The sequence below is a fragment of the Festucalex cinctus genome, chromosome 5 (genome assembly GCF_051991245.1).
Source record: "Festucalex cinctus isolate MCC-2025b chromosome 5, RoL_Fcin_1.0, whole genome shotgun sequence".
Taxonomy (NCBI): Eukaryota; Metazoa; Chordata; class Actinopteri; order Syngnathiformes; family Syngnathidae; genus Festucalex; species Festucalex cinctus.
Genome location: NC_135415.1, coordinates 13,296,243 through 13,321,561, shown reverse-complemented (window position 1 = coordinate 13,321,561; position 25,319 = coordinate 13,296,243). Strand labels below are relative to the sequence as shown.

The following is a 25,319-nucleotide window of genomic DNA, read 5'->3' as shown; positions in this document are numbered from 1 at the left end:
ATAGCATCATATGTCCATTTTATTGGTTTATTAAATTCTAAAAATTGAAAGTGACTTTTGGAGTTTGTGACGTTTCATTATAAAATGTCTTTGGTGAGGCTGCAGCGCCACCTGCTGGCTCACTAATGCGCTCACTCCTTTTAAAAACATCATTCATTCAAATAATATTCACGCCTCGTCACGTGACACCACAATTGATATAAATAAATGATGTAAAAAAATAATCTGTTGATTATTAACATGCTAATTTCACACAATGGTCAGGGTTAGCCTAGCTTAGCATAAGGCGGCTAGCACTTTCCCTGAAGGTGACGGAGCGTTTTCTTGCTCTGTTCTAACCTGCCTGTCAGCTGGCGCCCGCCGTGGCGTCGCCGATCTGCCGGTTGAGCTCGGCGATGATGCGGTCGTCGTGCCCGTAGACGCCGGTCCGCAGTAGCGTGTCGCGCTCCTCCAGGAGGCGGCTCAGGTGTTCCTCTGCGCTATGGTTTGAACTGGGGGCCGGCGCTGAGGAAGTGGGGCCAATATCCCCCTGCTGCTTCAACCTGGAGGAGAAATCGTTCAAAACTAGAAATTTGCAATACTGGAGAAATGTATTGCATTTGAATACTCAAGTGTCGAATGAAAAATATGGATGGAAATATTTAATAATACAGAATTATTTGGATTGGGAATAATGATGTGAATCTGTTGGGAATTGTAGTGGTGAAAATGTTGAATTTTTGGTCAATGGTCCATCCATCCATCCATCCATCCATCCATTTTCTTGACCGCTTATTCCTCACAAGAGTCGCAGGGGGTGCTGGAGCCTATCTCAGCTGGCTTTGGGCAGTAGGCGGGGGAAACCCTGGACTGGTTGCCAGTCAATCGCAGTGGTCAATGGTCATTTCTGGCAAATTGAAAAATGTTCCCTGCGATATGCTGGCAACCAGTCAAGGGTGTCCCCCGTCTGCTGCCCAGATCCAGCTGAGATAGGCGCCAGCAGCCCCCGCGACCCTTGTGAGGAATAAGCGGTCAAGAAAATGGATGGATGGATGAAAAATGTTCCCAAGAAGAATTGAATGAGCGGAAGGTCCTTCATTTCAAATGGAAACAATGCGAATCTTTTATGTTGAATGTCCCATTAAGAATGAATGGCAATTTTTTTTTACGTCAAATGTAGAATTTTGCAAAAATTGTGAATTTTTTGAATGCGAAAAATAATAGCCCGCAATCAGTGAACTTTTGGAAAATGTTGAAATTGGAATGATGTGAATCAGATGAAATATGTGGAAGTAGATGCAAGTCAAACGCAATGGGCGGAAGAAAAATAGTTTGAAGGTATGCGTGAATGTCGTGGGATCCAAGCAGCAACGTTGTCGGGAGAGAAGCGGGAAAGTTGCGCAATATTGAGACAAAATGAGCAACCTTGTGTGTTGACGGAGTTGCGCGCACCTGTTGAGTTGGTTCCTGATGTCTCCCAGCTCCTGGCGCTCTTGCCGGACCGCCTCCTTCTCCTCGGCGGCCACGTAGCGCAGCCGCATGGCGTCCAACTCGGCCTGCTGCTTCTTCAGACGCATCATGGCGTTCTCCTGCTCGCGCTGCGCACGTCACAACAGTGAGACGCTCACTCACTCTTCACTAACAATGTCATAATTTGTTGCCCATTTAAACGAGGAATTTGGCTTGTTAATTTTCATTAACCGTAACAACCTTGGTGAGAGTTTTTGGTGTCCTCATGTTACATGAGTTTTTCTCGACAGTGAGAGAATGAGAACAGGCACTAAGGAATACTTAAAAAGGCTCTTTTAAATAAATGGCGCATGATTAACGTACTGTTTTATGTCCATCTATTGTGTCTGGAATGTATCCCCTCGATAAACGAGGGTTCACACTAGTACACATTTTTGGGGGAAACCTTCCGTGAGAAAAATGCAGCGGGAGCCGAGGAATTCTCACGCCGGCCGACAAGACGGCGGAGGGGGGAAAAAAAAAAAAAGCGCCTGTAAGTCGTATTTCTGTCGTCCGGCTCGCTCGGCGTTCGGCGAGTCGCTCGTTAATCACCGAAGCAAAAACAAAACAAAACAAAAAAAGCCGCGCTCCGCTTTAATGCCGACGCGAGTCGTAAATTCGCAAAGTCAACGTTTTAATAAAGCAATCAAGGCGTCAAAGTCTGACCTCACACTTCAAACCGCCTTTAACAGTCGGACTTTTCCTTACCAAACTCATGTGAATAGGGACGAAACAGTTGGGAAAAATAATTTCATTTCCACTTTATTATTCTAAGCTTCTCTTCCCATGAACTTTGTACAAAAACAACCAATACATGAATTTGTATTAACTCATTCAAACCCAAAAACGTGTAAATATGTTTTTAATCCTTTGTCGTTAGCCCCCAAAAACATATTTACACTTTTTATTATTATTTTAATGCAAGAACATACAGAAGGCTTTGATGCAGCTTCTGACATGAGGTGGTGGCTAAAAGCAATGGTAGTTATTACAAAAAACGGCCATCAGGTGGCAGCAGAGTATACGAGATCAGCCACAGCCATGTTGCAATAAGCTTTTTTTGTCAGTGTTTTCACCAGGAATGTGAATAATGATGAAACTTTAGCTATATTCTAATGCTAATTGCTGCAAAAAGAAAGACAGAAATATGCTTTTTTTTTCCTGATGAAAGAAGACACTCTAATCTTTCTTTTGGTAGGTTCCATGTTTTTATAGCAATAGAACACTGTATTGTGTGCGTCTTGCAAAATCAGTCAAAATGCAGAAAAACAGCAAAGGAGGTTCCGTGAAAATGTCTGGAAGTGAATGAGTTACAATAAACTCTCACATTTATTATAGATAAAAATTTTGGTTTTACAGATTAGCTATACGCTAAAGGCAAATGAACCATGAATTGATATGAGTTTTTTAAAATTATATCGACTTTAATTAGATTTGTTAAATTACTAAATATTTTGACTTGCAGTTTTAAAGGGATACTTCACTTATTTAGCCCATTATAGCAAAAAAAAAAATATTTTGTCTATAGTTAATTTGACACTTTCATTATTTTTTATGTACAATTAGTAAAAACACATTTTGAAACTTGCTTTCGACTGAAAATGACATTACAAGGGCTCAGGTAACCAATCACAGCTCACCTGTTTTCTAAGTTTGGTCACATTCACAAGCTGAGCTGTGATTGGTTACCTGAGCCGTTGTGATGTCATTTTCAGTTGACAGCAAGTTGCAAAATGTGTTTTTTAAGGTACTAATTGTATGAATGAAAAATAATGAAAATAGCAAATTTGTTATAGGCAAAATATTAATGTTGGACTGCCCAAAATGGCTAAATAAGTAAAGTATCCCTTTAAGCGTTCACTATGACAACTTGTGAAAATTCTACCAAAAAACGTGGCGAAACATAAAACAAAGTCATAAATCAAATTAAAACAATAATAAGATCAACACATTTTACGAGAAAACTTTATAAACTTATTATTTATTTATTTATTTATTATTTTTTTGCACCGATTCTGAACCTGCCTTCAATTTTCTGGAGCATTACAATCATAATATTCATGAATTAAGGTCCATCTATTCAGCAACAAATGCATTTTTTTTCTGAAGCATCAGAACAAAAAAATGAAAATATTTCGAAAGCTGACGCGCGAGGAAACATTTTTAAAATCAGCGTCAAAAATACGTTTCGGGACACATGAAGCCGTCTGATTAAAATTTGCAGCGATGACGTGAAAGCAAGCGGGAATGTAGAAAAGTGAAAATGTTTGGAAGAGAGTCGGGAATCCAGTCAGACATTGAAGGCGGGACAGAAGTATGTTTGTCAGCAGGCGGTGGTGAGGGGGGGGGCATAAGAAAAAGAAAAAGACTTTTTTGGAGTCTGTCGGCGTTCCAGCAGACGATGGATGGGAAAAAGTGGAGATAGGCGGGATCAGGGGACGGAGAAAAACATGCTTGACGCGCACGCGTGTTGACACAAGTGGCTCCCCGAGGAGCGGCCGGCCCGTCTGGATTCGGCAGCGCCTTCGGCCTAATTGCTGCAATAACAAACCGTCCCCAGACGCGCTGCCGAGGACAAGTCCGGGTCACGTCCTCCGCCGACACAAAAAGCGGCAAAAACTCATCCAGTCGTTTCTCTCACCCCTGCCAATTCATTCCCATTGCCGGACGCTGAGGTCAAACGTAGTGGCGGGGCCCCTGCGTTTGGCCCTCAGTGTGGCATTTCATCCAACTCGTATTGTCTTATCATGTACACCAGGGGTGTCCACATTTTTTCATTTGAGGGCCACATACAGAAAATCAGAAGGACGCAAGGGCCACATAATGTTATGAAGAGAAATTGTGCAAATAATTTATTTGTGCTTTTGCATATTTAGAAAAATGCTAAAGTATAGAAACCATTTTTTTGTAATATGGCTTATTATATAAGGGTTATTGTGTAGTTTGGGAATTTTTCATTTTAGTTAGTTTTTATTAGTTTTTAGGCTGGTTCTGTTAGTTTTCATTAGTTTAGTTCTTTAAAAATGCTTAGTTTTAGTTTAGCTTGTTAGTTTCAGTATTAGTATTAGTTTGTGTTTTTTAAATGTGTATTACTTGTGCGCAATATTTAAAAAACACCATGGGAGCGACATCATCTGAAGGTGCTTTTCGATTGGCTGCTGCTAGATGACGTCACTTCTGTGTGACTTACTTTCAAACGTCATCATTCCGGTTTATATCAAAATAAATCTACTTAAAATAATTTAAAATTATCCCCAAAGGCTCATGCATGAAATTAATTATCAAAGACTAAAACGAAGGACATGTTTGCTATAATTATAGTTACTTTTAGTTAGTTTTGTAAACATAAAATGTAGTTTCAGTTAGTTTTCGTTTTTTTAAAAAGCATTTTCGTTTTTATTTTATTTCGGTAACAATATTGTTTTTTGAATTTTAGTTTTACTTTTTTCATTAGTTTTAGTTAACAAAAATAACCTTTAATGGCACCTGTTTTTCTTCTCCTCCTTACTTTGACCCTCCCCAAACATTTTTGTTTTGTTTATTTTATTTGAACTGACTCAAATGCCATTTTTAGCATATGTCGGGGGCCACTGAAAAATGGACGGCGGGCCGCAAATGGCTCGCGGGCCGTAGTTTGGACACCGTTGATGTAGTGGCTGGGAAAAAACGAGGATGAATTGGAACAATGAGCGAAGACCAAGATTATTTTAGTTAACCAAAACTAATGAAAAAAACTCTAACTAAAATTCAAAAAACTATTTCGTTCACGAAATAACATTAAAACGAAAACACTTTTTAAAAAAACAAAAACTAACTGAAAGTACATTTTATGTTTACAAAACTAACTAAAACTTGTAATATTTATAATATATTAAATATTATTGTTTGTGTCAATCAAATCCACCCAGGGCCTTCAGAATTACACGTCCTGGCCAGGGTTATTATAGTTTTGGAATTTTGTATTTAGTTATTTTGAGTTTTGTTTTTTAAATTTAGTTAGTTTTAATTAGTTTTCAGGGTATTAGTTTTAGGAGTTTTTTTTTAAAATGTGTATTGTGCGCAATATTTAAACAGCGTGGGTGCGACATCATCTGAAGGTGCTTTTCTATTGGCTGCTGCGAGATGACGTCACTTCTCTGTGACACACTTTCAAACGTCCTTATTCCAGTTAATGTCAAAATAAATCTACTTAACTCATTCAAACCCAAAAATGTATAACTATCTTTTTTAATGCTTTGTCCTGCACTCCCGAAAACGTTTCTTATACGTTTTTGTTTTGTTTTTTTGATTCTACACAGAAGGTTTTGACACAGCTTCTGACATGAAGAGGTGTCTTAAAGAAATAGCAACAAAACATTGCCAGCAGGTGGCAGCAGAGTACAAGAGATCAGCCAGGGCCATGTTGCAACAAGCTGTTTTTGCCAATGTTTTCACCAGGAATGTGAATATCGGTGAAACTATATTTTAATGCTAATTGCTGCAAAACGGAAACACATACAAATGTACTTTTTTTCCTGATGAAAGAAGAGACTCTAGTCTTTCCTTTGGTAGGTTCTATGTTTTTGTAGCAATAGAACACAATATTCCGCGGACCTTGCAAAATCAGTCAAAATCCAGTAAAACAGCCGGTAGTGAAGAGTTTTGCGTCAGTGAAAATGGCTGCCAGTCAAATCATCCCGATAGGCTCATGCATTAAATTAATTGCCAAAGACAAAAACGAAGGACATTTTTGCTATAATTATAGTTAGCTTTATAAACATATAATGTAGCTTCAGTTACTTTTTGTTTTTTTTAAATATCATTTTTGTTTTTATTTTATTTTGTTAACGAAATTGTTTTTTTAATTTGAGTTTTTCCGTTAGTTTAAGTTCACTAAAATAACCTTGTTGTGGTAGCGTTTGGGCCAAGCAGAGAAGGCAACTGGTCAGACCTGACGATCGGCACAGAAACAGGAAGTGGACAGGACGGGAGGACGAGACATTCACTCACGTCACTCCCCGAAATGAAATCATCAGGAAAACAGAAATGAAATAAATGTGCACGACGACGTTGTGCTGTTCAAACAGCAGAAGATGAAAAATGGTCGCCGAAGTCAAGAAAAAAAAAAAAAAAAAAAAAAAAAGACGACGAGAAGCTTGCGGAATGTTTGTGTGGTCCTTGGTGCAGTCGCTCTGTCAGCTCCATAAAAGAAGACTAAACACGTTTCCCGGCACTTCCTTCAACACTTTGCGGCCATTAAAAAGTCAAACGGGCGGCGGGAACATTCTGCGGGGGCCCTAACAATAACAAGATGGCCGCCGGGCCTCGTTATTGTCCCAATATTTGCGCTGGGGGGGGAAGATGGACTGGCGCTGCTTGTCCCAATATTTGGAATTGGAACGCTTTGGAGGGAGGGGGAACCTTTCATGTGCACGTTCAAGTGCGCCCGCCCGCCACCTCGTGCTGGGAAAAGCAACATTTGTCCTGCCGACAAAACCTTTTACGACGGGCACAACGACAGTGCGCCAAAATGACAAAAAAACGAAACAATTACTGGCAACGTGGAAATTATTAGAAAAAAGGAAGGGAAAAAAAACGGGGACAGTTGTTCACCTTTCTGATGTTTTGGGGAAGCTTTCGTTCAGCTCTCAAAATTAAAAAAGAAAAAAAAAATACTTTGTCGCCATCTTGTGGCAACTTGCTGGCAAAGAAGTTTGATGAAGTCATCTGAGGAATCAGTAACAAGTCCAGACTAAAAAAAATTTTCACTACAAGCTAGAGGAGCAAATGATTTATTGATTAACAATTGAATAAATTGTTATTGAGAATGGATTCATCATTTAAAGACCTTGCTTAAATTGAAATTGCGCAAAAAAAATAAAAAAATCCTCAGAATTTCAATCTGTCAAGACTCAATATTCTCGTGAGTCCTCCATGAAAGCGGACCGATTTTCTTTGTGTTAAATAAAAATAAAACATTTGCAAAAATCAATCATCGACATTTTTTTGTGCATTTTTGACATATTACAGTCCAAAACTTCAACTGAAACATAATTGATTTTTGTTTATGTATTTTCTACACTGTCAGGATGTTCAGTTTTTGAATAATGGCATGAAAATTAAAGAGCTATTTGATTCAATTAGCCATTTGTAATAAAAAGTCAATATTTTCTCCAGAATTATTGTGATAACTTCATTGTTTTCATGCACAATTAAGACACTTGAAAACACATTTTGTCACATTTTGCTGTCGACTGAAAATGACATCACGGGTGTTCAGACCTCCGCTAACGACCAAACAGGACTCTGTTTGATAATGTGATGTTAGCATACCGACACTGATCTATATATATGATTAGATAACCGATAGGCCAAGGCTTTTGAGGTCGCAAGGCCGCCATATTGCTCCTCCCAAGAAACGTTTCTCGGCATATGATCCTATACCTTTACAGTATCCAAATTGGAGAATATTTGAGACATTACTAAGTAAAAACAGCATGATTTATGGTATTTTAAATTTGTTAAACATAAACAAGAGGACGAGAATCTAATATTGAATTCTAAGGAACTGAGCAATAAAGGAAAAAGGGGGTCTTAAAAAATAGTGACCACCCAGACACACACCCCCACCCCGCCTTATACTAACTGCCTACGAGCTATATATATATATATATATATATTAGGGGTGTCACGATTCGCCAACTCCACGATTCGATTTAAATTTCGATTTTGGGGTCACGATTCGATTTTTTTTTCGATTTTTTTTTTTTTTTTTTTTTCCGCTCCCCCACTTTATAACACAGAGGCATATGCTTCTGTAGGCTAAGGCTAGTCTATGATCATTGGTTCTATTCATTGTACAGTAAATCTTATTTCAAAAGATCGGCTACATATAGGTGATGCAATTTCCATATTATTTTTGTGTAAATTTATGTAATATATGATAATTGACATTAGGCAGGAATGATCAAATTCAAAGAATTTATTTACAATATAAAGTTAACCGTCTTGTTCTTACTGAAGTGTAAAATAAAAAATAAAAAAACAAAAACAAAAAGTCACAGTGGGTGCCTGCCATCTATTGACTGTTTTTGGTTACAACAGTGTGCTGTGCGTTCCTCTTAAAATAATGTGCAATGTGCAACAACAACAAAAAATATATTGTATCCAAAGTCATGGAACAAATACAGCCTGAACAAACTATATCCCAACATTTACAGTTGCTGGGCATACTGTAGCGTGGTTCAAGTACACTAATTAAATGTTTGAATCCAGCGTTTTCCAAGGCTGCAGGTCTGCTGCTATAAATAGACCTATGGATCTGGCGTTTCGCGCGAGCTGAAGTGTGTGGAAGTTTCACTGTAAATGAGGATGAAATAGTTGGTTGGACCGTTGTTTTCCCACTTCTAGTTGAATTTGATAAATCTAAATCTTTGTGATGCCTGCGTAAATGTCCCGTCATGTTTGTCGTGTTTCCCGTTGTTACGGCTGGCGGCTCGGGCCCGCCGCCGGCTCCGCTCCCCTAGTATGTATGTGTGTGTTTGTGTCGGCTGGTGCCCGTATAATGGTACTTCAGTTTGAATGCGCCAGCGCGACACTCTGATTGGAGGACTGTGCCAGCGCGACACTCCGATTGGACGACTGTGCCAGCGCGACACTCCGATTGGACGACTGTGCCAGCGCGACGCTATTGTGTATCCGTGTATTATACCCCTATTGGTTATTGTTGTTTCTCCTCCGTTCTGTCAGTTCTGTCAAATGCGGTTATTATTTGTTCACCTTCCACTTTCACTCCCTTGTCAAACCCCTGCCTGAAATTTCAATTAAAACTACTCAGATGTTAAAGTCGACCCGTGTTTATCTACTCTATATTTTCTGTTATTGTGTTACTTCCCTTCCCCTTGACGAGCCGGGCGTAACACCGTGGCCGAGTACAGTACGCGCACATAGCATATCTTGCAACTGTGGTCTTTTTATCGACAACGTGAACGTTGTCGACATAACTCACCGGGAACGCAAAATGTTTCCAAACTGGTGACGAGAGAAGCGGGAGCGGCTTGAAGCACCATTGCTGTGTCTGTCCGCGCTTGCCATCATGACTGCAGGAGAAGTCAGCTAACAAGTGCCGTTAGCTAGTAGCTGAATGGCTGCGTCTCATTTGCTTTCCTGGGAGGTGGCGGTGGCGGCGGTGGCGGCGGGCGCGGGGGGGGGGCATCGAATCGTGTGTCCTCTCTTCTATTTCGATGCTCGAAATCGTGACGTAATTTCGATCGATTTCGATAAAAAATCGAAATCGTGACACCCTTAATATATATATATATATATATATATATATATATCATCTGTACGTATACCGTATAGTTGATACAGTAGTCTGCTCGCGAGGTGGGAGTCATAAGATTGCCGCCCTATGACTTCACTGGCTTGCATTAGTGCGGATGGGCTATCCAGTCATATATACAGGTCAGTGCATACCAAGTAATGTCATCTTCAGTCGGCAGCAAGGGTTTTTTCAAAAAGGTACTAATTGTACATAAAAAAATTATCACATTAATTATAGACAAAATATTAAAATCCTATGGCTGAAAACGGCTAAATGAGTCAAGTGACCCTTTAAAACAGGTTTTGTTTTTTGTTTTTAAATCAGATTCCTTGATTAATTGATTATTAAAATAATAGTTAGTTGCAGCTCTACAGTTTCCAACAAAACAGAAATTTGGAAAAGTACTGTGGAGAAATGTTCAAGTTGTGAAATACTACCTGTTTGAATCGAGCCAGTTCCTTCAGCGCTCGTCCCCACTGCTGCTTATAATGAAGTTTTGACTTGGTGGTGGACTCCAGCTTCCTCTCCAGCTCCACCTGGTGGACAACAACGCAACATGCCAGGGTCATCACACGTTGTTGTTGTTTGTTGTTGTCGTTGTTGTTGTTCACCTTCTCCAGAGTCAGGATGTTGATCTCGGACTGCAGGCGGACTTCAGGTTTGACGTTCTGCTGCTCCCTGAAGTGATGAAAGTCTTTCTCCAGCTGCTTGTAGCGGTTCTCCCACTCCGTGATCTGAACAATAAGTGCAGTCGTGATGAGCATTTCAAGAAAAAAAAAATATAAAACTCCACGTGGTCTACCTGCTTGAGCAGCCGCGTTCGCTCATCCTCCACCAGGCGCACCTTGTCGCGCTCTAGCGCCGCCCGGTGGTTGCACTCCAGCTGCAGCCTCTTGATGGTCTCCTGCGCCTCCTTCTGGGTGAGGTTGTGCTCGGCGTGCAAGTCCCGCTGCAGCCTTCGGGTCTGATGGACGTCACGCGGTGAAAAAAAAAAAAAGAGGACACGTTGAGGAGGTCGAGCCAAGCAAACATTGAAGGAGGGAAAAACAAAGAACCTTCAGCTCGGCTTCCATCAGATTTTTCTCCTTTTTCTCCAGATCCGACAGTGTTTTCTGAAGCTGCTCCTCCAAACGACTACATTCCATTTCCTGCAAAACACACCGTCAAAGGTTTAAATCACGTACGTGTGATGTTTGAAGTAAGAGGGATGGAAAACGGTCAAATTACATTTAAATTACATTTTCTGAATTAAAGTTTTAAAGTTGGGTTTAAAAAAAAAAAGAAAAAGAAAAAGAAAAAAAAGAATCCTTTTCATTGCCCGATATCAAATTATAAAACAATAAATGGATTATTTTTATCTTTTTCCCATATATTCATGAGGAAATAGAATTTTAAAGGCCTAATTTGTTTTGTATCTTGCTGTTTTCTTGAAATTTACTCCTGACAGCAATTTCAAAGTCGTACATTTAGTAAATAGCTGACCCTTTCCACTTTAACACAATTTGGAATCTTTTACATTTACAATTATTGAATTGGAATTATGGAATTATTATTATTATTATTATTATTTTAATCATTCTTTATGATATCAGTTTGTGTAACACTTATGTGATTTTGACACATTTTACTTTCTTGAACAAAAAACTGAATCATTTGACCAGTTACTGCCTCTGCATGACTGAAATTAGAATTTAATGTTTGTGGAGCTTTTATAATGTCCTTAATATTTACAAAGAATTGATGTTCCATAAATATCTGTATGTATATTAATAGATACTGGACTGAATTAAAAAAATAAAATAAAAATCGAATTGAACTCTCTTATGGATCAAAATTGACTCAAGAAATTAGTATTGATACCCAACCTTAATAATTTTCAAATTGCAAAAGCTTCCATGTTGAAATAAAACTACAGGAAAAAAAAAAACGTGGAAAAAGGACCTTGGGAAAAATTTATTCTGGGTTGTCACAATTACATTATTTTTCAAACTCTTTCAGCCCTATCCACTAAATCCTATCCACCAAAAATTGTGTTTGCGTATGGAATGAGTGAATTCCACCACAACACAGCCTTTGTATTGTCACACATTTGTTTGAGAGATGTCTGACGTTTGAACAGTTGAAGTTGTGACTCACTACGAGGAAAAACAGCGGCCAAGTGGCGCTACCTTCTTTTTGAGCCAGGCTTCCCTCTCGCGGTCCCGTCGCATCCACTCCTCCGCCAGCGCCTGCATGTGACTCAACTCCTTCTTCCGAAGCTGCACGGAGGACACAACGTACCACAAAATCAACGGCAACGCTCGCAAGCTGCAGAGTAGTGTTCATTTTGTCTGCCATTTTCAAATTTAAGCTTCAGTTTTAGTCCAATTTTAGTCATGCTTCTTAGTTTTTAAATCGCAGTTAGTCAACCTCATCCCATTTTTATTTAGTCCATTTTTAGACAACTATAAATCGAGCACTTTACTCTATTTTAGTCCAAGAAAATGTAATTTTATTCATCATTTTAGTCTAGTTTTAGTCAGGACAACCATTTTCCCCCTGTATATTTTTTGTCAGCAGATTATATTGAATCTTTTCAAATCTAAAACTATTTCACATAAAATTTTCTCATTTTTTGATGAAAAACAACTTGACACACAATTACAGTGGCTACTATGGCTCCATGTTATGAGCTAGTAAGTTAGCCACCATTAGTTAGCAGTCACATTAACGTTATTGTTGGAACATTATAGCCGTTGGATTAATGTTAAGTTATAACTAGAATTTACTTACTTTAAAAAAGGTCAAAATATTGTTAAAAAAAAAACATATTAAAAAAAGCACAATATTGTGCTTTTGTACATAACAGCAATGCATATTAACCACCTACATTCTATAAGATCACCTAATGTTGAGACACAATTCACAAGCATATTATATTCGCCTTCATCTGTCAATTAGTGTAGATTTTAAACATAGAAGGCCCAAAACATGCCTTGTGAAAATTAAACTGCACCAAAAAAAAACTAGCCACCAGAGGGTGCTAGAACTACACAAATGGAAATCAACCTGACTTTTTAACAGATGCATTGCGTTTAAATATCATGAACATGACGACGACTATATTGTGGCAGTTTTAATATCACAATATCACGATATTGCCCTTATCGTTACAGCCCTAGTTTTTATTCAGTGAAGGACATTTTCATCTCGTCTTCATTCGTCGATGAAAATTCATACTGATTTAGTCCCACTTATTGCTTATTAATGAGGGCTTTAGTCCAGGCTAGTCTAGTCTAATTTAGTCTGGTGAAAAATGTGTTGACGAAATTATTTTTAGTTTAGTTTTTGTTGACAAAATTAACACGACTGCATACAAAATTTGACTTTCAAAGTTTTTGAAACTGCTTTCAAAGCACATGTAGACCTGATCATTGAACAGATCCTCCTGAGTCTCCTTCCACATCTCCAGCTCCAGGGCCGTGCGGTACTCGGCTGTATCTCGCGGAGGTGTCGGGTCAGCGGGCACGGGAGGAGCCGGCTCGGCGGGGACCGCCGGCACTTCCTGCCGAGGAGCCGCGGGCTCGTTCCACGCCGAATCCAACACGGGGACGTCCTTCACGTGCACCAGTCCAAAGTCGTCCAGCGTGGCCGCCAAGCTCAACTCGGCCACTTTCTCGTTGGAGCTGATCGGCAGGAAGACGGCCCGCACTTAAACTTTCATGTCCAGCGGATGGCGCCGGAGGGCAAAAACAATGGTGGCGGCAGCGAGCACCTCTGGGTGGAGAAGAAGGGCACGCGATCCTGGTGGGCTTGGCGCCAGGTCATTTCCCTCACGCTGGCCGGGTGTCGGCTCCGCTCAGCGGCGAGGAGGCGGGACAGCTGCAGCGAGGCTCGGCCAATCAGGAGATCCGTGGCGCTGCCGGCGTCCTGGTGCCACAGCTCCAGCACCAGAGGAACTCTTTTGTTTCAGACCACAGGAGAAGCTTTTTGATCGAGGCAGAATTGACACTCACAAGGCTCTGGCCTTCGAGGACCAAATTTGTCCACCCCTGAACTAGTTAATTGGGCTGGGCGATATGGCCCAAAATTAAAATCTCAATTATTTTCAGTCATTCAGGACGACTACGATTTTAATCGAATAAACCCAATAAACATTTTTAAAAAAGTTCATTTATTCAAAAATAATTCCTGTGCAAAATGTTCAGGCAACAATAATGTATACGGATTCTAAATCAGTTTTAACACAAACCGAACGTTCAGATTTTGCACATAAATGCCACAATGAAGTAGTTGGTAGCTATTGCATTCTGTCACTTGTGCAAAATTATAACTCACAATAACATCTGGGTGTAACACAACATAAAAACAACAGTTTTTAACCAATTTGCTCCCAAAAACGTATAAATATGTTCTATTTTAAATGTATTACGTGCCCAAAGATGTATTCATACGTTTGTTTTTGTTTTTTATGCTAGAGCATACAGAAGGCTTTGAACTGCAGAGAACGGGTGAAAAAAATGGTAGTAATTGCAAAAACTGCCAGCAGGTGGCAGCAGAGTATACGAGATCAACCAGGGCCATGATGAAAACAAGCCGTTTCCCCACAATTCTAAGCAGATTTGTGAATACTAATGAAACTTAGCGCTGTATTCCAGTACTAATTGCTGCAGAAACAGATATATACCCCCCCCATGAAAGAAGAGACTAATCTTTCTTTTGGGAGGTTATGTTTTTATAGCAAAAGAACACAATATTCTGTTGGCCTTGCAAAATCAGTCGAAATCCAGTAAAACAGACAGAAGCGAAGACGGAAATGAAAATGGCTGCGAGTCAATGAGTTATTAATAATCCAAAAGACAAAACTCGATGTCACGATTTAGCAAATTTGCGATTAATTGAATTAATTCAGTTTATTGCCCAGCCCTACTAGTTAATCTACTCAATAATACGACAAAAAATAGTGTTACTTGAAATGAATAAATAATGACTATGTTTTAAGTCCAATCTTTCTTGATCCAACCATCAAGCCTTCTAACCCCACCCCCCGCCCATGAAGACAGCAGGGATCGAACCCAAATCCTCTGGTTTGCGAGCGCAGAGTGTGATGAGTGAGCTAAACTGCCGGGCTGCCAACAGTTCATGACTGTGTTTGAACGATACGCTAGAGAGGTGTAAACTGAGCTACTTTAATCTTTTAGAAACATACAATACCTTTTTTTTTGGACTTCATTTAAATGCAAAAAATGCCCACCACACACATTTCATTGATTGAATTCATGTATTGAGTAAATGCATGAAAACGGCTGTTGAGTTTGAGCATGCATGTTAGTACTAGTACCTGATGAAGGTGTCCTGCAGCTGCTGCGGCACGGCGGCAAAGTCGAAGGCGCAGTACGAGTGCGGCAGAGACACGTCGGCGCTCCTGTGGAGCTCCACGGGGTGGCTGGTCATCACGGGCGCCGCGCTACCGAAGAACTCGTACGAGTACCTGAACAGGAAATAGAGAAGCACAGTTGGCCTCAAAAAGCCTTCCACAAAAATCATAGCTCTTGATATAAGCGCTAAACAAAAACAACTTTGACTCATGGATACCCCCCAAAACGGTTGACAACTGCCTTATAAGGGCCACAAGATGGCAGAAAAGTACTACTTTCCTACTTAACGATGCCTCAAGATGATGCGAAATTACTACTTTTATATTACAGATTTGCAAATTTACCAATTCTTTCTTTTTTTTTTTTTTGTACGGGGGGCAACCACCCTCGATTATTCACTGAAAAAAATGCCAATTCCATTTGGGGGCAGCATAACAGCCAAATGCTGATACACCATGTTTGCTGACCTCAGAACCTGACCGGGTTTTACATGCAATTGGCATTTCCTTGTCGTGCTCACCTGATTGTGGCGGCGATGGCGTGCGCGAGTCCCGTCTGTCTGAGGCTGCAGAGATCCAGAGAGAAACAGTAACGATGCGCAGACGGAGGAATGATGGACGCTTTGGGGCCGCCGACGAAGACCGAGGAAGGGGCGGCGTCCCCCCGGGCCTGACTCGGGGCGGGCGGCTCCACATCTGTTGGACACACTCGGTCAGAACGTCACTTCTCGATCGGCGATCGATTGAGAGAGCCGCAGGATGGCTCGGACATACCGCGCGCCGGCGCCTCCTGCTGGTTCTGCGGCGGCGCAGACTCGGGAGGGTTTCGGATCGGAGTCGAGCTGGCAATTTGGTCGGTGGCGGTGGGGACGGCGACAGCGCATGGGTTCGACTTGCATCCTTCTTTGATTGCCGTCTGCAAGCAAAACATTCAGACAAATTATATTTCTCCATTGAAATGAATGCAAATGCCATTAATCCGTTCCAGCCTCCCAAAAATACCTAACAAAAATGTTTTTACAAAGGAAATCAGCACTCTGTAATTTTATACTTAAAATTATGGGTGTTAGGCGGTTAAAATTTTTAATTGTAATTAATCGCATGACTTCAATTGTTAACTCATGATTAAGCACACATTTGACATCTGTCCTAAACATAAAGGTAAATAAACTGTACAAAAAAAAGTGTTTTTCCTTAAGTTTTCATACTCTTGTTAACATAAAAGTAGACCAAAAAAAAAAGTTAAATAGAAATATGGCTGCATATTTTAGTCATTAACACAGTAATTCGTTATATCGTGAGATAATCGTTATCGTGAGCCTTGTATCGCATATTGCATCGTATCATGAGGTACCCACAGGTTCCCACCCCTAATATATGTACAGTGCGTGCTTGCTTGCGTTGTTATAATCTCCGTTTCTCGCTAGCGAGGGTGGTGGACCTGCATCGGCGGCGCAACGTCTTCGCGGCGCAGTGTCACCGCCACGCTGACGTTGGGCTGCAGGTCGGCGGGCATCGGCGGCAGTGGGTGCACTAGGGGGCCGGCGGGCGGCCGCAGCGTGAACACGCCCTCCACCGTGGCCGCCCCCTCGTCGAGGTTGCCGGCCAGCCCGGCCAGCGTGGCCAGCGGCACGTCGGCGCTGCCCAGCGAGTGCGTGCCGCAGCACAGGTGGATCTGCAAGGGCGGCCGCTGCGACAGGAAGGCACGCAGGGCGCGTTCACTGCTGCGGACGCGCACCGAGGTGCGCTCGGGCTGGAAGTCCGGCGTCAGGAGGTTGTGGAAGGGCTCGCTAGTGATGTCGTTGCCCAGCAGCGTGTAGAAGAAGAAGAAGCCGGCGTCCTCGGATGACAGCTTCAGCGTGGTGGGGATTAACTGCAAACACATTCACATAAACAAAACAAAACAAAACAAAACAAAAACAAAAAAACACACACACCAGGAAGTTGATGGGAACGTCTGCCGCGTTTTTCCTCACCTGTTCTAACTTGGCGGCAAAGGCCACGGTGACAGACAGCACAAACATGTCGGTGGCGATGTCGTCGGGTCCCACCTGATGGTAACCCTGCTCAGGCACCAGGACCGCCTCCAGCTTGTGGGGGAGGGGCTGCGAGGCCGCGGGGCGGCTCGACCGAGGTGCTGGAGAGAGTCGGGCTCCAACGGTTTATTGCCACTCTCAGTTGTATTTCGACAAACCACATTAACTTTGTCTTTACAAGTTTGCTTAGCATATTGCTAATGCACAATGCACTACACCATACACAAGCTAACAAAACTAGCATTGATTGCTCCGTAATTATGAAATTTAAATTTTGTCTCATCTAATGCTAAGGTAATGCTAATTTGCATGCTCCATTACATGCTAAGTTAGCATGCCAAGCTAATGCTGTTCATGCTAAGTTAATGCTAAGTTAACATGCTAAGCTTATGCTTAGCTGATGCTAATGCTAATTTATCATGTTAGTTAGCATGCTAAGCTAATGCTAAATTAATACTAATGCTAAATTTGCATGCTAGGTTAGCATGCTAGGCTAATGCTGATGCTAACTAATGCTAAGTTAGCACGCTAAGCTAATGCTAACCTTTAAACAAAACAACAATTATCGGCTTATTGGTGATCGACATCGGCACTTTCTAAATTATTGGTTTATCGTATCGGTTGAAAATAGCATTATCATGCATCCCTAATAAAAACATTTTTAAATGCACTAAATACACAACTTATAATACTACTACTACTAGTAGTAGTAGTAATTACTACTCATACAAGTAATTACTATTACTATGTAATTACTTTGTAATTTTAACATAATTTATCCTTCATAGGCATTCGGCATTAGAATTCAGGTTTCAGCATTCCCACACAATTTCTCCAGTAATTGCACTTAGTCCAGTTTCAATCAAGCTAACACTCCCCAAAAGGTGTACAATGGCTGAAGGATGACACAAAATAATGGCAAACAATTACTGTCGTCAAAATGGAGCTCATTAACATGTCAACACGGCTTCTTAACACCAAGATGCCACAAGACACTAGGGATATAACGATAATGGCAACAACGTGATATAGCGATATTAAAACTGCCACAATATATTGTCGTCGTCATGACATGATATTAAAAGCAGCGCATCTGTTAAAAGAAAAAAAAAAAAAGTCAGGTTGATTTCCATTTGTGTAGTTTTAGTATCCTCTGGTGGCTATTTTTTTTGTGTAGTTTAATTTTCACAGGGCATGTTTTGGCCCTTCTATGTTTAAAATCCACAACAAAGGTCAGATGAAGGCGAATGTAATATGCTTGTGAACCGAGTCAATATGTGGAGGAACTCAATGTGTGCTTGCATGAGCAAGTAAGTGCCTCAATATTAATTTTTATTATTGATTGTTGGTTGTGTATATGCATTACTGTACTGTACAAAAGCACAATATTGTGTTTTTTTAGTATGCGTTTTTTTTTTTTTTTTAACATTACTGTGACCTTTTATGTATCGTCAACCTCCCCACAATATCGTGATAATTTTTGCATCGTGATGTTTGGATATATTTACATCCCTACAAGACACCAAACAGGAATTAGCACCTTGTTGTGTCTTCTTGTCTCGGGGCGCTTGGGGCGGAGTCGGTGGTGGCGTTGTGGATTTGCTGTCGTTCTCCAACACCATGCTGAGGAGCAGCGACGGCTTCTTCTTCGTGTACTTACAGCTCAGCAGTACGTGCCAGCGAGGTTCCTGACGACACATGCGAGGGAAAGCAACGTTAAAAAAGTGCTAACACGTCACCATGGCGACCGACGCACCTGTGGGACTTCCTGAACGGATCTGAGGTCCAGCACGATGTAGCCCACGTTTTCCCTGCTCTTAGTGCTGGAGTCCACGGCGAAGCACTGGAGTTTGATGGGGGTCCTCTGCAGTCTGCACACAAACACTTGCAGGATTAAGTCAAGGCCATCATACATACATATTGACAAAATAATTCCACAGAATTTGGTTTGTAGCAGGTAAACTTAAACAAGCTCGTTTAGATGGACAAAACAAAGACCTGTGTTGGTGCAGCATCTTGCGGTCCAGTTCCCAGGCCAGCTCGGTGCTGAAGCGCGGCTGGTCCAGGTGTTCCACAGGGTCGGTGGTCAGCTGCTCGCCGTCGAAGCTCGCCTGCACCTCCAGGCTGAGCCGAGGGCACTTGGGGAAGTCGCGACCTGTCAACAACACCAAGACGTACAACTTTGTAACACAACGCTCCACTATGGCACTGTATTTACTTTCTTGGTTCATTTTATTTTACGTATTGAGTGTCTGTCTTTATTGCGGTTTTATTTGGCGAAAGAAAGCTGTCCACCCATGGAAAAGCACTGCATTTTGGATGGTTGTCATTTGATTCGTGAGGATTATTTTGATTTCAAAATGTGATGAAGTGTCGTTTCACTAACAAGCAAAAACAAGATAATACGCCGTTTGTTTTCACCGTGTTGCATTGCGGAAATATCAGAAATGCCCGGATGTTCGGAATTGTCCATATATTGCCATCCGTCGTGTTGTTTTAAGATGACTTTTACCATTTTTAAACAACGAGTTAGCTTGCGACAGCGACGAGCGATGAATTAGTTTACACAAAAACGTGAGGTAGCGGCGACTTAACAGGACCAACTTTGTAAATTTAGTTGCGGGTTTTTTTTGTTGTTTTTTTGGTTTTTTAAGTGGCGGTGACAGTTGACGCTCACCTTCAAGAATGGACAAAACGATGAGAAGTTGCTCGCTCTTTGGAGCCATGTTGACATCTGGACGAGCAGAAAGATTGGGGAAAAGTCGTGAGATTTCGTTTCTATAAACTCCGGACTTTATAGAGGGTAGTAAAAAAACAAACAAAAAAAAAACTGTTGTTTAAGATTTGTGGAGAAAAGAAAGATTCAGTTGTCCGTTGCGAAAAGGGAACAGCCGCTTTGTTGTCAAGCTTTGGCGCCACCCATTTTGGTTAAGGTTAGACGGAAGTTAAGAAGGGTGGCGCTCGGGGTTAGGTTGACCTCAGTTGGTGGGCGGTGGAACTGCAGTCTCAACTCACGCACTCCTCTCTCTCTCTCTCTCTCTCTCTCTCTCTCTCTCTCTCTCTCTCTCTCTCTCTATCTCTCTCTCTCTCTTCATATATATATATATATATATCCATCCATCCATCCATTTTCTTGACCGCTTATTCCTCACAAGAGTCGCGGGGGCTGCTGGCGCCTATCTCAGCTGGCTCTGGGCAGTAGGCGGGGGACACCCTGGACTGGTTGCCAACCAATCGCAGGGCACACAGAGACGAACAACCATCCACACTCACACCTAGGGACAATTCGGAGCGCCCAATTAACCTGCCATGCATGTCTTTGGAATGTGGGCCCAATTAACCTGCCATGCATGTCTTTAGAATGTGGGAGGAGACCGGAGTACCCGGAGAAGACCCACGCGGGCACGGGGAGAACATGCAAACTCAGAACATGCAAACTCCACCCAGGAAGGTCCGAGCCTGGACTCGAACCGGAAAGCGGACGTGCTAACCACTCGACTACCGTGCCGCCTATATATATATATATATATATATATATATATATATATATATATATATATATATATATATGTGTGTGTGTATTTATTTATTTATTTATTTTCTCTACGATTGGCTGGCAACCAGTTCAGGGTGTACCCCGCCTACTGCCCATAATAATAATAATAATAATAATTAATCTAATATTACATAACATACATAATATAAATTTACACAAAAAAATGCTTCCATAGTATTTTTTATGAATAACATTTAATTCAGTTGATATTTTATTATATACGCATGTATTGGATTTTTTTTACTTTATTTTATACACACACACATATATATATATATATATTTATATATATATATATGGAAATCTTTTATGAACCATCAATTGTAAGATTATCCTAAAATGAATTGTTGTAAGTCATTACAATAATAACTTTATTTCCATAAGACAAGATGCAAAAAAAAAAACTCAAATGCAAAAAACACGCTTATATAGGTATATATATATGTATAAAAACATCCTTTAATCATGATTGCCAAACATATGAATTAAGGCATATACAGTATAAAAAAGCAACAGCTGGTTCCATGTTAATGTCAGAGAGATATTAATAATCATAATATATTCATTTATATTCATTGGATACACCACGGCCACTGGATGACGACAACATTCCCCCGTGGCAGCATTTTGTAAACGGATATCGTGTCACCATGTTCAAGTAGTATGAATGTACTGTATGTATGTATGTATGTATGTATGTATTATTATGTAGTATGTTTATAGTATGGAGTGAGGCAGAGCCGTTGCTGGAGGACACACAACAACATAACACAGTACATGATCATTTAAAGTTGGATCCATTACATTTTGCTACTTTTTAAATATTATGACTGGTTTGAGCGTATGACTGCAACGAGGTGTGGGGGGGGGGGGTCCTCGGGTCGAAGAGCAGCACCACATATTATACTTCATATCCCTATAGGTCACTTTAAATCCAGCATCACAGGCTCGGGCAGTTCATTGGAGGAATGGGACACATTAGGGTTGGGGGCGGGGTTAGGGCAACAGCATAATGACTGTTGGACTCCCATTTTAAATTACCATTTTTGTTCTAGATGTGCTGTTATAAGTGCAATTGTGAGGCCAAAAATTTCACTCTAATTTGACATTTTAGGCACATACCGGGCACAATCATTTGCGGGACTACAGTAACACATTTTTTTACTCTACTGTATTATAATACGCCTGTCAAAGCCAGATCACGACGCATTCAAAGGTTGCTGGGAAATTGATCAAATCCCTCCGAACAGGGTCATCCATTCGGACAATGATTAAGGGCTCCCTCTTGTGGTAAGAGAAAGTATCACAGTTAGGGTAATTGGACCAAATCATGTGACCAAAAGTCACATGACTTTATCGCGCTCAGTCAGTTCACATTCGGTTAGAAGTCACAATTCCCATTTTCATTAAACGCAGCATCCCCCCCTTAAGCCCCGCCCCTTCCTCCCGCCACATCCAATGGCGGTGAACACATGCTAATGAGCGCATGACCGCAGATGCTATGTACAGCGGTGTGGAGAAGAAGAAGGGCTACACTCACAAATGACGATACAATCAACACGTACAGTTAGCATTTAGGGATACAAATGTAGCATCGTCGTCATCTTCAACATCAGTACATTCAGTCAGAAACAATAATGTGCATTTAGAAACACCGCTGTACACTACTTGTCCTTCCCCAAAAGTCCTGTGCGGTACAAAACACCTTCAATACTGTAGGTGGCGCAGTAAGAAACAATACTTGTTTCTTCTTTTCCTTCACTTGTCCACCTCTCACAGGGCGAGGTTGACGTGTGAATCTCCTCCTTCTTGCCACGTCACTACTTCTTCACCTCACTTTCTGTGGAAACAAAACGTGAAAATATTAGATATTACTTACAGAAACTAGTTGGGCTAATCAAACTAGCATTAATTAATATCGCAGAACTTACAAATCTTCAAACAACCAATGTTTTGGTTAGGTTACAATCACCCACATTGCTCAATGGTACAGCATTAGCATGTTGGCTAACAAGCAAAGGCCACACAGTGTTCCCCCCAATCCTCGCTGCCCCTCCATTAATGTTGTGTTGTTATCGCACTAACTAATGCTAATGAAAAGCTAGGCTGAAAACCACGTGGCCTTCCGCATAATCATTTGAATGAATCAAAAAATTAATACAATGCATGTGTTTTTAGTCTACTAACTAAAATGCTAAAGGTAGCAACAAGTAGCACCTCATCGCTCAGTGGTTTGAGCACGCGAGTGTTTGATTCTTACTCTCAATAGACCCTTCCAGTGTGACGTCACGTTGAAGTGCACCCCTTGCGGTGGAGGGCAGGGTGTCAATGCGAGTGAATAAGAAAACAATCAGTGTGACCTAGAAAATAGGTCAAACAGTTGATAAGTCAGCGATCAATGCTATGGTGAACTTGTGTGTGGCCTACGGATGCTCAAAATAGCTCAAAGAGAGATGAGATCGTTCTTTCGGCTGCCGGCAGTGATTCAAAACCAGGCGGAAGACAGTGAGGACTGTGAAAGACGAGCTGGTTAGCGTGAAACTACAACGCAACTGCTTCGCTCCCACAAAAAGTACGAGGATATGCTCAGATCATTTTATATCAGGTAGTTTTTCTCTATTACATACAGTGGGTCATCATATTAACCTCTGAATGTAAATTCAAGGCAGACGTGATGAATGTGCCATGTTATCTTTAGTGAAACATTCATACTTTTTTTTTTTTGCATAAGTATGCAAGTAATTTCGAACAAAAAGTTAACGATTTAACACGATTATCACAATTAACACTTTAACTCGGCTTGATTTCTGCTGAGGAATGTGTTGTAAACGTGCAGTCTGTTTGTTAGCAGCTAGCAAGCTAAGATAGCTTAAAGACTTCAATATACAGCAAGACGAGTATATCAGGACACAACAAACTTTAATTATTAATTAATTAATTGATTAATATTATGAAGATGATGATCAGCTGATGAAGGTGTGATGTGTGAAATGTACCAGCAGCAGTTCGTCCCGACACCTGCGAACCGGACACCAGAGAGCTTAAACCTTCAACACAAATGCACAAAAAATGTAAACATCACTGCAAAATTGCCAAGCCACACCCACAAAACACAGACCAACCAATCACAGTGCAGCACACAACAGTAAGCAATGTACTCAGGGGCATATTCACTAAAGGTTTGCGTCGCCTTTGCACGGCGCTAACCGGTAAAAATGGAGCAATCCGGGAGCGTCTAATTCACTAAACACGCGCAGATGGAGAAATCAATCACTAAGTGCGCTGCCAACCAGACTGCACCCCGTTACGCCGGTGTTATTTGCGCATATGTAAATTAGGTAATTTGCATACATTTGACGCAAAATATGCCCACCCCACTGCAAATGAGACTCATTGATATGCAGCGTCTAATTCACTAACGCCAGCGCAATAGCCACACTGTGTGTGCGTGGCGCAAATAAGATTTATGGAAAGCATGTATAAACCTGCCGCAACCTCGATCCCGGGATCATGACAGCAGTGCATGGCATGGTGCATGTCGCTCTCTGGCTGGTCACGCAGAGAGGAGAGAGAGAAATTTTTCTATGTTGGTTTAGGACACATAACGTAACCCGGGCTGATTGGCAATGGCGGGGAGGCATTTTACGATCATTATTACGTGCCAGATGCATTCTTGTACGCCCATGCCAACCTCTGAAAAAATATTTTTTTTAAACGATCGCACCAATAATTTGTACTTAATGAATGAATGACGTCGTTGTCGTCCTCTCTGCTCTGTACAGCTTAATGGCGCTATAAACGCTTACTGTCGGTCCAACCTCGCTTTCTGATAATGTCATCTTTCTCGCAACTGTTACTATAACAACCATGTTCTTGGCACAAGTCCATTGCCATGTGTGGTAAATCAGGTGCAAATTTGCTCCAAGCTGTCAGTTTTGTGGGCGTGTTTGCACCGGTATATGATTAGAGCAATATCCTGAGTGAATAGGTGGGTAACTGGCCGCAGACTGCGGGTGCAGTTGTGGTGCAATTTTTCGTGCTATTACTGGACGCAGCGCATTCTTAGTGAATATACCCCTTAGTCTTAAATGTCAAATAACTCTATGCTGTTGTATGTGCGTTTACCCAAAATGCTATTCCTATGCAACATGGAGGTTAGCCTAGCTAACCTAGGTGCTAATGGGACTTACTACACACACTATGCGATTACTTCTGCCTTTTGCTTTTGAGTGATTGTAGCAGTGCAATGTGTATTTGTTTGTCTCATTGATCACAGTTGATCTTCCATTCAGATGCTGTTAGCTTACTAAGCTCTGTTGGTCCTCTGTTGTGTTCTTCAGTTTTTTTTATGTGATGCAATGGAAATTCTTCTGTTGTCTTGTATTTTCTTTTGTTGTTGTACGTACCCGGGTAGATGTCGTACTGTCCCGCCACCAGGTTGTACGTGAGTCCCAAGTGTGTGTGATGGTGTGTGTGCAGATGTCGGCCCAACACAGCGTGGCTCCGGTCACTTCGGTCCACTTCGTGCTCCAGCTCGGGGGAACCTTTCTCGTCAGGCTGGACACACACAAACGCACTCAC

The 25,319-nt window shown here is 41.3% G+C and overlaps 2 protein-coding genes across 5 annotated transcripts in view; both read right to left on the bottom strand.

Annotated features, from left to right (window-relative positions):
• Positions 1 to 20,109, bottom strand: part of cep120 (centrosomal protein 120) — a 35,067-nt gene extending 14,958 nt beyond the window's left edge. The window contains exons 1-18 of one of the 2 annotated variants that reach the window (XM_077521679.1): positions 19,860 to 20,109; positions 19,181 to 19,337; positions 18,939 to 19,053; positions 18,723 to 18,870; positions 17,123 to 17,283; positions 16,588 to 17,019; positions 15,921 to 16,062; positions 15,668 to 15,842; positions 15,111 to 15,260; positions 13,545 to 13,730; positions 13,197 to 13,455; positions 11,959 to 12,048; positions 10,846 to 10,938; positions 10,593 to 10,754; positions 10,402 to 10,524; positions 10,228 to 10,326; positions 1,432 to 1,577; positions 340 to 542 (exon numbers count right to left, since the gene is read on the bottom strand). In XM_077521679.1, coding sequence (XP_077377805.1) covers positions 347 to 542; positions 1,432 to 1,577; positions 10,228 to 10,326; positions 10,402 to 10,524; positions 10,593 to 10,754; positions 10,846 to 10,938; positions 11,959 to 12,048; positions 13,197 to 13,455; positions 13,545 to 13,730; positions 15,111 to 15,260; positions 15,668 to 15,842; positions 15,921 to 16,062; positions 16,588 to 17,019; positions 17,123 to 17,283; positions 18,723 to 18,870; positions 18,939 to 19,053; positions 19,181 to 19,337; positions 19,860 to 19,908 — 2,883 coding nt within the window. In that variant the 5' untranslated portion in view covers positions 19,909 to 20,109 and the 3' untranslated portion in view covers positions 340 to 346. Of the gene's footprint in view, positions 1 to 40; positions 543 to 1,431; positions 1,578 to 10,227; positions 10,327 to 10,401; positions 10,525 to 10,592; positions 10,755 to 10,845; positions 10,939 to 11,958; positions 12,049 to 13,196; positions 13,456 to 13,544; positions 13,731 to 15,110; positions 15,261 to 15,667; positions 15,843 to 15,920; positions 16,063 to 16,587; positions 17,020 to 17,122; positions 17,284 to 18,722; positions 18,871 to 18,938; positions 19,054 to 19,180; positions 19,338 to 19,859 lie in introns of those variants that run through there. The other variant, XM_077521681.1, reaches the window with a different exon arrangement.
• A 1,066-nt stretch (positions 20,110 to 21,175) lies between these two features.
• The window catches only part of znf608 (zinc finger protein 608), a 14,060-nt gene continuing 9,916 nt past the window's right edge, over positions 21,176 to 25,319 (bottom strand). For all 3 annotated transcript variants that reach the window (XM_077521663.1, XM_077521661.1, XM_077521660.1), the window contains exons 7-9: positions 25,145 to 25,295; positions 23,735 to 23,785; positions 21,176 to 22,578 (exon numbers count right to left, since the gene is read on the bottom strand). In XM_077521663.1, coding sequence (XP_077377789.1) covers positions 22,559 to 22,578; positions 23,735 to 23,785; positions 25,145 to 25,295 — 222 coding nt within the window. In that variant the 3' untranslated portion in view covers positions 21,176 to 22,558. The remainder of the gene's footprint in view (positions 22,579 to 23,734; positions 23,786 to 25,144; positions 25,296 to 25,319) is intronic.